General features: G+C 44.0%; 1 protein-coding gene across 1 annotated transcript in view; it reads left to right on the forward strand.

Annotated features, from left to right (window-relative positions):
• The first annotated feature begins 4,231 nt into the window (after positions 1-4,231).
• The window catches only part of LRIG2 (leucine rich repeats and immunoglobulin like domains 2), a 52,444-nt gene continuing 44,381 nt past the window's right edge, over positions 4,232-12,294 (forward strand). The window contains exon 1 of the mRNA XM_072137626.1: positions 4,232-4,592. Within this exon, the coding sequence (XP_071993727.1) occupies positions 4,417-4,592 (176 nt within the window). The 5' untranslated portion in view covers positions 4,232-4,416. The remainder of the gene's footprint in view (positions 4,593-12,294) is intronic.

The raw sequence follows: 12,294 nt of genomic DNA on the forward strand, positions 1-12,294 counted from the left end.
CTCTGCTGTTGGTTCTTTCTTGGATTAGACGAGGACCCTCACGCTTGTAAACAGAGTAATCCTTACCGTTTGACCTACTTTGAAAGCAATTTAATTCCAATGTGTTTTAAAGCAGGTTTCTGAACAATAGGGTTGAGTTTAACATCCTCTTTTATATTGCATGTATTATATTGGCTTTTTATTGACCCACCAGTGGGAACTTCTGCAACTATGATATTAATTGCCTATCCTAAGGAGATGTCATCAATATCATAATCCTGGGAAAACATGTTCAGTAATAAAATTCACCCCTACCTTGAAATCTCCAGAATTAAAGGGGTTGGCCAACATCACTAAACCTTACCAGGGAAAGTGTGAGACCTTAATAGGGTCAGTCATATAGTAGAAAAGTTTGTGTAAAGCCACCAGTCACTATAAAAATGTTCTACAATATACAATTATATACAATATAATTTGGTGGGGAACGATTCAGTATGACTCGTCATTGATATTTCAGCTTTATCTACGCTTTGAAACTGTAGATGTTATAGGATTGGTCCTATCAGTAAGTAATAGCCTTTCATGTAGCAGTATACATGTAGCTGCAATCACTGATAGGACTGGAGTCATTTTAACATTAGGGCAAAGGCTGATGCCACACGTAGCGCTTTGTCTGCGTTTGCAAACGCAAACGCAGACAAAGTCGCGCCCACCGGGGCGGGTCTCGGCCCGATCGCATTGGCGTTTCTATGGAAACGCCTGCGATGGGGAACGAGCCGCTGGTGTTTTGCCCGGCGGCTCATTCCCGATCGCAGGAGTTTCCATGGAAACGCCGATGCGATCGGGCTGAGGCCCGCCTCGGTGGGCGCGACTTTGTCTGCGTTTGCAAGCGCAGACAAAGCGCTACGTGTGGCACCAGCCAAAAGGTGCAGCTGCAATACGGCAGAAGGGGGACCATTGTCAGACCCAACTTCAATGATATTGGGTTAAAGCTAAAAAAAAGCTGTATTGTGTTGTATCAGTAACAGTCTGCTATGTCTTATGTGTATAAATGTATGTACTCCTATTCTGTTTGAACACATCAGAGTACTATAAGGCTGCATTCACACTGTCGTTGCACGCCGTACCGTAGCGCTGCTCACCCCCCCCCCTCCATAGGGATGTATGGCGCACAGCGCCGTAATACGGGAAAAGATAGGACATGTCCTATCTTTTTCCCGGGTACGGAGCAGTATGGTGCCGCACGGCTCCAATGTGTACATTGATAGAGCACACTACTACAGTACTATACTACTCTATATATGAGGGCTGCAAAGTACAATCCATCCTATACTTCTTATTTCAGCACAGTTCTTTAATTCCTTTAATTCAGTTCTTACATATCCAGTATGGACAGTAATACTTCTTCTGCCTGTGCAACACCCCTGCCAATGTGTAGGCAAGGGGGTAGTTGTGAATAGGGCCCTCTATCTGTCTCTCCCCAGCAGGTGAGCTTGTGCAAGTGAAGTAAGTCTGAGGTAATTAGCAGTTGTAAATCCTGCCTGAAAAGGCAATGGTTAAGTAGGGTGTGAGTTGCCAACCAATTGTATTTCTATAATGTGTACTGGAGTGTGATTGGAGAGGTAGCCACCACCTGACCAGGAGAATAAAACCCCTGGGCAGGGAGGGGCTAACTCTCTTGGGTTCCAGATCTAGATCACAAGGTCTGTCTGCAGAGACAGAGGGAAGAGAGAGACAGTCCACCATCAGGGCTGACACTTAGTTAATCCTAGGACAAGAGTCAGGAGACTCAGTGCTGCAGCTTACACAACTGGACACAGCTCCATCCCAGCCTGCATCTACTGCCAGGCTGAAACCATATTCCTGAGAACTCCTCTCCATGACCACTCCACTAATCTGAATCCGCTGCAAGACTGTTTGGCCCGTTGCCTGCTGTTCAATAAGGAAATGTGAGTTGATTTGCACAACGTTGCCTCCGTCTGATCCCTGGATACGGCTGTCACCACCACGGCTTCCCCATCCATTACCCAGGGACATATCTTACAGACAATCAGGGATTGCCCCAGTGAGAACCAGTACCTCAGCCTCTCCCTCCATATTTCTTGCACATAGCACCTGCTGGAGACCTGCCAGGATGTAGGACAGCCCTCCGGTCCCCATACCAAGCACCGTGACATCAGCGTGCCTAGGCCGCAACCGCCAGCCACTCCGGTATTCTGGGCCCCAGCTGCCTCCAGGCCCCAGGAAAAGGCTAAGCCCCAGAGGGGGATGTTGCACCTGTAAATATGAGTACCGTAATTTTATCTAGTACATATAGGCATAGTACTTGTACTCCTATACCGTATACAGAGCTTTGCCTTGAGTACAATGGGGGCCCACCTCTGTAAACTTTGCACTGGGCCCATCAATGAACCTCCAGCATTATAGTGATGGGAAGTCAGGCCATTATTAACTCCTTAAGGATGCAGCCAGTTTAAAGCTTAAGGCTCAGCCCGTTTTTTTTTTTTTATTCTGACTTGCGTCGCTTTAAATGGTTATAACTTTTGAACACTGTTACTTATCAAAACGATTCTGAGATTGTTTTCTCCCCACATGTTTTACTTCATTTTAGTGGTAAATGTTGCCTGATAAGTTTTTCGCTTATTTACAAAAAAAGGAATTAACTTTTTGAAAAATTTGCCATTGTCAAAATTCTAAATCATTGCGTTTTCAGGCAGATAGGTTTACCAACTAAATAAGTTGCTGAATAACATTTCCCATAAGTCTACTTTACATTTTCATAATTTTTGAAATGTCTGGATAATTTATATTGATGTCACACGGCTTACAAATCGAATAGCGATTTTCTGTATTTTCAGAATTGATTATTTTGGGGATAAATAAATACCGTTTTGAATGAAATTTTACATATTTAGCATCAAAAACCCTCTATTTATCAACCCATTTTCAAATGTGCACTTCTCAAGCTATCAGAAACAGCTTTTAGGAAGATTGTTAACCCCTTGAGATCTTCATAGTAATGAAACACTACAGCTATACGAGTACACACGACACTATTTATTGCATTTTTGGGGGATTCAATAGGTAAAAATACAAATTTATGGCAGGTTTTTAACATTGTGCAAGTTCAATAATTATTTAATTTTATTCTATGGGTTGTTACGGACACAGTGATACTATATATGTGGCGTTTGTGTTATGATTTAGACTTTTTTTTTAGCATTATATGTTTTTTTATATGTTATGGGGCTTATGGACATTTTTAGTGATTTATTAATTTATTTTTTATTGATTTCTTGTTCATGATAATACTCTGCTATACTGCTATATCTTAAGATGACGCCATCTTGCTGGCAGTGCCTGCAGGAAGTGCTGGGGACCAGATCGGACCCCAGCGCTGCCATAGCAACGATCAGAGTCCCCCTCAGAGCCCCCCCCCAGAGCGATTGTGGGGGAAAGACCCCCCAAAGGCATGTTAAATGCTGCGGTCGTGCTGACCGCGGCATCTAGCGGGTTAAACACCTGCGATCGGAGCTCACTCCGACCGCGGGTGTTACACTGGGGTGCCAGCGATTAGTCAGAGCCGGCACTCTGTATTTACCGATGCATAACATACGGTGTGCGACAGACTTTGCATGTTAAATCTGGCGCATGGTCTGACTGAGCACCAGAACGCCCCCTAATTTGTGTTGCATGATCGCGGGCAACACATTTGTGGATCAGACACTTCCTAAATACCTGTGCCAGCAGTTTCCACTATAAAGAACATGCAAAGACCGACAGAAAACTGGTGCATGGCCCTTAGTAAATGTGCCCCTATGAGTTTTAATGGACAAGGCAATTTGGGTGAAGAAATAAGTGAAGGGACTTGATTTTGAACACTAAACCATGTACAGGTGCTTGTGGCTCTGTGCTTTAGTAACACAAATCACCCAATATCATCTTGGTCCATATAGTGGTGATAGTACCCTGAAAATAAGCAGAATCCCACCACTGCTGACCCTGCAGAAAGCTGTCAGTCCTGTGACATGTAATTGCTAAAGTTTTGTTTTTTTATATAAATTATTACCAGACAATAACTTTTTGGGGGAGATGAAGAAGCCCCTAAATCATATAACCACATATAATTAGTGTGCATAACACTACAGCTATACGAGTACACACGACACTGCGCACATTCCTCTCACCCTATTTCATTTCCAGCCGTCTATGTGCCCTTAACCAAAATGGCGCCTGAATCTCCTCCAACGTCTGTGACGTAAGCACGCAGGGAACGGCGCGACGGAAGAAGCTAATCTGTGGAGAACAGGCGGGACTACGGGTAGACTGGACGAGTTGGCGACTACTGGGCCGCAGGGAACAGTACACATTCCCCGGTTATTTCCCTGCCTGACCGCGCGGCTGTGAGGCTCCGGCTTGGAGCCGGAAGTAGAGAAGATGTCGCGTCCGTTGTGGCTGGGCCCGGGGATGCTCCTCCTGGTGGCGGTGGCGGCCTCGGCCTCGGACGCTTCTTGCCCGGCTCCCTGTGTGTGTGAGGGCAGAATGCTGGACTGCAGCAGGAGAAGACTGGGCAGGCTCCCCGCAGCGCCCATGCCCGAGGGCATCACCAGCCTGTGAGTACATGGGGCCCGTGCTCTGTGTATGTAAACACAGTCCTCCTTCCCGGGTTGTGGGCCTGGCTGGCAGCTGGGCACTGAGGGCTGATATATGAATGTATTGCCAGTAATGACCAGGCCCTGCCATTCCTATAAACAATTGTGGCATCCTGGTGTCATGTGACTGCGCCATATTGTGCTCTCAGTATCCATGTAGTGTGATGTCATGTGACTGCGCCATATTGTGCTCTCAGTATCCATGTAGTGTGATGTCATGTGACTGCGCCATATTGTGCTCTCAGTATTTATGTAGTGTGATGTCATGTGACTGCGCCATATTGTGCTCTCAGTATCCATGTAGTGTGATGTCATGTGACTGCGCCATATTGTGCTCTCAGTATCCATGTAGTGTGATGTCATGTGACTGCGCCATATTGTGCTCTCAGTATCCATGTAGTGTGATGTCATGTGACGGCGCCATATTGTGCTCTCAGTATCCATGTAGTGTGATGTCATGTGACTGCGCCATATTGTGCTCTCAGTATCCATGTAGTGTGATGTCATGTGACTGCGCCATATTGTGCTCTCAGTATCCATGTAGTGTGATGTCATGTGACTGCGCCATATTGTGCTCTCAGTATCCATGTAGTGTGATGTCATGTGACTGCGCCATAATGTGCTCTCAGTATCCATGTAGTGTGATGTCATGTGACTGCGCCATAATGTGCTCTCAGTATCCATGAAGTGTGATGTCATGTGACTGCGCCATAATGTGCTCTCAGTATCCATGAAGTGTGATGTCATGTGACTGCGCCATAATGTGCTCTCAGTATCCATGAAGTGTGATGTCATGTGACTGCGCCATAATGTGCTCTCAGTATCCATGAAGTGTGATGTCATGTGACTGTGCCATATTGTGCTCTCAGTATCCATGTAGTGTGATGTCATGTGACTGTGCCATAATGTGCTCTCAGTATCCATGTAGTGTGATGTCATGTGACTGTGCCATAATGTGCTCTCAGTATCCATGTAGTGTGATGTCATGTGACTGTGCCATAATGTGCTCTCAGTATCCAGGTGGTGTGATGTCATGTGACCGCGCCATGTAACATGCTATCCTTATCCAGAGAGTGTGACATCATGTGACCGCACCATGTAACATGCTATCCTTATCCAGGTATTGTGATGTCATGTGACCACGGCATTTAGTCTCTGCATAATGTGCTTTCATTATCCAGGTAATGTGATGTCATGTGGGCCACGCCTCACAACATGCTATTCATATCCAGGTGGTGTGATGTCATGTGACCACATCGCGTAATGTGCTATCCATATCTACGGTAAGTGGTGTGATGTCATGTGATCACACCATCTCTGTAAATATCACTAGGGGATTGAAATTTGAGAATTTTCTTTTATTGGCAAACCCAATGGAAGCAGATTTTGAGCTTCCATTGATTTCAAATGTATATTCCATGTACAATAAAAAGACAGGGGGATTTTTTTGAAAAATAAAATGTTTGACATGGGTATGAGCCGTAGTACTGGTTGGTCAGATCTGATATGTGCACTGGATATACTTGGGGAAATTTTTTTACAGTAAATTAGAACAAAGTAGGACATTTACTGCATTTTGGACTATAAGGCGCACCGGTTTATAAGGATGAATGATTAGCAGGTGGCAGACCTGTGCACAGTTCAAGGTAGCTGCAGTTCCAGGCAAACGTGTCTCCAATGCACAGAGCTCGGATCTCAGAGGTAGGGGATAATGTTGCAAGGGTGATTCTGCAGGGGTTAAGCTGTCTCCCTCTGTCCCTTCTCTTTCCCTCCTCAGGCATGGTGTTAGTCCTGTAGGGGGTTCCCTGTGGTGTCCTCTATTTCCCCTGTTACAGGGCTGGCAGTTATAGGTGTAAAATTGCTTACTCCAGGCGGCCGATGAGGATTTCTGCATGCTCGGCACTATGGTGCTGATGATACTGCCGGCCCTGCCAGTGTTTGGTATTGTGCCCGTTGTGCAGGGTATTACTGGCGTGGAGCTCTCAAATGTTATACAGTATGTATTGTCTATAAGTATGGGTCATATATAAGGTTCACTGGTCTATAAGCCGCACCTTTGATTTCTGAGAAAATCTAAGTATTTTTGTGCGCCTTATAGTCCAAAAAATATGGTACTTGGAAACATCAGGCTGCTGTGACAGAGTGGATGAGTTGTTATCACTAGAGGCCAAGTGTAGCCTGTCAGAGGGTATAGTGTCTTTTAAACTTTGAGGAAAGTGTTGGTGTCTCCCCCACCTCCCTCATGGTGGACAAATTTTTATATGGATCCAGAGGCAAATGATAGAGATTTTGGCCTTCAGCTTAACACAGTACTGGTCAGCGAACCCCAGTCCGTATAGTGGCTGCATTTCACATACTGGGGTATAATACTGGTGTCCCAGGAAGCCTATGGGATGACAGCACCTCCTTACGATAGTTATTACAATATATTACAATATATGGAACTATGATGCTTGGAGTCCCATCCGGGAGCAGTGTTAGTCCTTGGAATGCAGCCTCCTTATGGTCGGTATTTCTCTATCCTAGTGGTGTTGCCATATAAAAAACAGCACAGATGTAAAATGGACCACTTTTTATAGTTGGTAAACAGAACACAACATGTGAATCCAGCCTTAGTTGGTGGAAAAAATACTTGTGCTGAACGTCTGCACACTTCTAAAGCATAAGGATTCGGTTTGTTTAGATCCCATCTTTTAACTTAAACTGTATTTTACTTCACAGATTAAAATCTAGAAGGAAAGTGTTATCAGCTCTCTATTCTATTAATAAAGTGTACCCTGGTATTCTTATGGTGCAGGTAGGCATGTGACAAATCTGCCAGTTCTCTGTGTGGTACTAGGTGTTCATACAGTAAATTGTAAGCCTGTGAGTAATTCACACCTACATAAACATGTATGATATCTCTTACTCCAAAGTTGGCACAACCCCTTTATTTTGCAAAAGGGGAACACACAAATAAAATTGGCAGGCCCCAGCGTATATTATATTGGGTTTGCTGTGCTGTTTTCGACCTGGGTGGTCTGGGGAACAAGAGTAAGCGCTTACTTGTCCTCTGAAGATGTTACAGTGGAATTGTCAACACCTTTTGGAGTCGTATTGTTCTCTTGATTTAAGTTTATGTGTAGTTTTTGGACAGTTTGGTTAAAATGTAACTTTTTTTGCTTTTTTTTTTTTTCCTAACAAGAACTTTACTCTTGTAGATTTACTATAGAATACATGGCCAATTGTTTACTGGGCATTTCCCCAAAGGTTATTATCATAGTACAGGCAGTCCTCGGGTTACGTACAAGATAGGTTTGTTCTTAAGCTGAATTTGTATGCTAGTCGAAACTGTATATTTGTAGCTCCAGACAAAAATTTTTGGCAAGTGATGTATCTGGCATCTTGGTGTCATGTGACTGCGCACTAAATTACCAACATACAGAGGTCCGTTTGTAACTAAGGGTTGTCTGTAAGTCAGATGTTCTTAAGTAGGGGACCGCCTGTATTTTTATATTTTGTGGTTGTATAGAAGTTGCTGGTTTATATATCATTCCCCTGACAATCCTGGGTAATCTCTGTTCTCTACAGTCAGATGCCATACATGGCTGCGGTGCTCATGTGACTGATTTGCTTAGGGTCAGGTCCTGGGGTGTGAAATGCAATATGCCAAGAATTGACCTTTTATTTTCATTATTTAGTTGTGTGTTTTACCTGTGTTGTAGTTTGAGACATTTTTTTATGCTTCGATCTAAAGACCTGAAGACTTAAAGGGAACCGGTCATTAAAAAATGTCCTAGTACGCTATTACCAGTATGTTGTCAAGCACCTGAGCAGCTTCTAGATCATGTTGCTTTCATGGCCAAGTGTGATGACGTCATCCAGAAAATCAACTTTGGCCGTGGTCACAGGTACCGCTAGGCTTCCTTTCATATTGTGATGCTAGCGCACAGGGGGTGGTCCTCGGCCCGAACGCACATGTGGGTTCGTACCGAGGACTGCCCCCTGTGCGCCATCGTCACGTTATGAATGGACGCCTGCCGGAACGTGTGAAAGCGGCCTTCGAAGTGAGATCTAAATTGGTTGTATACAGTCAATGAGGCTGAGACTTTGGTACTAAAATCAAGGTTTCCCCGCCTTTCCCGTCTCTTTCCTTGTGGCATCATTTGTAAGACTTCAGGAGATCTGGTTAGTGATGTCCCTGGATGCAGGAGAAATAGTTACTGAGGCGAGGAGAGCTTGACTTGAATGTTAAACTCTCCACCTCCTTGACTTTTTACTACTTATTTACATCTCATTTCAAAGTTGATTTTCTATGATGATGCCACCACACTGGACCATGAAAGAAACATCATCTAGAAGGTGCTCAGCTGCTTCACAACATACCGGTAGTGGTTGATTATACTCATTTCTGATGACAGGTTCCCTTTAATGATTACATAAAACACCCTTTTAAGCTGATTTCTATACATTATTATAATCTTATTTGATATTTGTATAATTTTTTTCCTTTTTGGGCAGTTTAAACTCCATTTTCTTGCGAGGACCGTGATATGTATTGTCTTCTGTGACGTGTTAAGTCTAGCAGCAGATGCAGTTTGGAGAGAAGCTGGGACTTTCCTAGTCCTGTGATATTGTGTCTGAACACAGGCTGATCTCCTCCTCCAAATGTCTCCAAATGCCCTGCCAGATATTATTACAATATAGTTTTTGATATTGGTGATAAAACCGATGCGCTAATTATATTTATTATTTGTTATTCCTTCTAACACGCTAAAGAGCCCGAAGGGCTTCTCTGGGTGTTACCAGAGCCCCTTCCTTCTGCAGATTCACAGGCTGTTACAGTGTGCTAGAAGCACTTTCTGTAAGTTGCTATAAGTTCCTCTGCTGCAATTGGGGTACATCGGGGAGGGGGGGGACTTCCTTAGGGAGCATGGGGAAGAATGAGAGACAGTGTAACAGCCATTGAAAGTACAGCACAGGGGCTCTGGGAACCACCCCAGTAGCCCTTCATTAGCATAATTTTAAAAGATGATTTTAGAAGGAAATAGCCCACAATAACAAATACAAGAAGATTAGCACACTTGCTGCCTGGCTATTTGAGTAGGGCTACATTCACAATGCCGTATGGGGGCGTATATACAGCCTGTATACGTCACCTCATAGAGGGCAATGGGCACACGGCGGCACCGTAACCCCTGAAAAGATAGGACATGTCCTATCTTTTCTCGGCATACGGCGCCGCGCCATGTTCCCTTATGGAGAGGGGCTGGGGTGAGCGCTTAAAAGTTTGTATTTGGTGAAATGATTCTTTTCTGTATTTTTACTCATATTGATGTGTAAATCTACTGTGAAGTCTATCCGCTTTATCTTCTGCCGCCTTAACTCGACCACTTTGTTGTTACTCTTCCTTGCAGTATCCAGTTATTGGTAGAGCTCTATTGCACTCAGATTGCTCTGGCCCTTGTGTTAGGCTTCAGTTGTATAGAAGCTACAATAATAAAGCTGTTCTGCAGGAGCCTGATATTTGACTATGTACAGCAAAAACCATATTGTCTTTGAGACAAAAAATAATTCCCCTGGGCTATGAGGTCGGCAGATCCTTTCAGCAGAGCGCAGCTACATTTGGTTGTAGTTAGAGCAGTGGTACTGCCAAAGGCCGGATTGCGCTATATCACAGTAATGCTTGAAAAATGAGGGCCCAGCATTTCTAAGCTCAACCAAATCCGGACAAATAATGTGGAGTTGCTGAAAATGAGGAGCAGATGTTCCATAACCTTATTGTAATGCGGAATTTCACTATATGTGGGATGTTTGTCTGCAGATACTTACTATATGTGTATCGTTTATGATATCATTTCACCTAACACAGAGCAGAAATAAAGAAATTTATGTATGGAACAAGTCGCCATAACATGGAAAACTTAGTGTTTTTTATATATATATATTGAAAGCTTTGGTTGTGTTACTAGTTAATTTTGAATTGTTCTTTCTAATGAAGACTCCATGGGGCAGATTTATTAATAGGAGGATCTTGCACTAGTTGTCTTATGTGCTCTGTAGATACCTTTTACACACGCGATTAATAACAGTGCTTTACACTGTTTAATAAATTTGGCACATGAAGTGTTAATGCATATCTACCATACGTTTCGTGATGGTAGAGGTGTCCTAATAAGAAGTTCCTGAGGACTTCTCATATTATAACTCTATGGCCGCGGTCACATGTTCTGCTAGGTGCCCGTTCATAAAGAGACACTGGCACCGGGGGTGGTTCTCGGCCCGAACGCACATGTGTTTCCTTGGAAATGCATGTGATTGATAAGCCGACCGCATGCGTTTCACTGGAAATGCATGTGCGTTCGGGCCGAGGACCACCCACTTTGCGATATCGTCACGTTATGAATGGACGCCTAGTGGAACGTGAGACCGCGGCCTATCCGATCACAGAAATATAGAGTTATAAAAGTTATTCTAATTGCCCACGGGTGCTCAGGCTACGTCACCCGAACGCCTCATGGAACCTTGTATTCCTCCCGTAGTGTCAGGGTGCGGTCACACGCCGCGTTTAACGCAAGCGTTTAAAAATGCATTGCAAAAGCTGAAGAGAGATTTGCTTAATTAAACAGCTGTTAACACTTGTGTTAACAAAATGCATGCATTATTGTGTTAACAAACGTTAACATTTGTGTTTTGTAAACAGCTGTTTAGTTGGGCAAATCTCTCTTCGGCTTTTGCAATGCGTTTTTAAACACTACATGTGACCGCAGCCTCAGTAGCTAGCATTTTAACGCAATGTTGGCAACAATGTAATTGGGCAAATCTCCTTTTCAGCTGTTTGAAAACGCATGTGTTAAAGGCAACCAAAACGCAACGTGTTACTGCAGCCTAAGGGTGAAGACACACACGGCGTTTTTGGGCCGTTTTTACTAAGTGCGTTTTCAGATCGTTAAAAACCCATGCGTTAAAAAACGCATCCATTTTTTGAAAACGCATGCGTTTTTGTCCGTTTTTCCGAAATTGCGCAATGAAAAACGGACAAAACCGCATGCGTTTTAAAAAAAACGGATGCGTTTTTTAACGCATGCGTTTTTAACGATCTTAAAACGCACTTAGTAAAAACGGCCCAAAAACGCCATGTGTGTCTTCACCCTAAGGCCGGTGCCACACGCACCGCTTTGTCTGCAATTGAAAACGCAAACCAGACAAAGCCGTGCCTACCGGGGCGGGCCGCGGCCCGATCGCATTGCCGTTTCTATGGAAACTCCTGCGATCGGGAACAAGCCGCCGGTGTTTTGCATTAAATTAACGCACAACACTAGCGGCTCGATCGCAGGCGTTTCCATAGAAATGGCAATGTGATCGGGCCGCCCCGGTAGGCGCGGCTTTGTTTGCGTCTTCAAATGCAGACAAAGCGGTGCGTGTGGCACTGGCCTAAGGCCGTTTATAAAATGCAACTTTATGATTTTACTTTTTTGATTGTTAACACAATGCCAACATGTGCGTTCATTAATGCACTGTTAACATGTGCGTTAACACAACGTTAATGAGTGCCGTTTTTAATGTTTTCTTAACTAATGCATTCGTTGACATAATGTTATAATGTGCGTTAACACAAGTGTTTTGCAAACGCAAGTATTAACTGTTTAATTAGGCAAATCTCTCTCCAGCTGGTGCATGTGTT

This window comes from Engystomops pustulosus, chromosome 2 (assembly GCF_040894005.1).
Source record: "Engystomops pustulosus chromosome 2, aEngPut4.maternal, whole genome shotgun sequence".
NCBI classification, from domain to species: domain Eukaryota; kingdom Metazoa; phylum Chordata; class Amphibia; order Anura; family Leptodactylidae; genus Engystomops; species Engystomops pustulosus.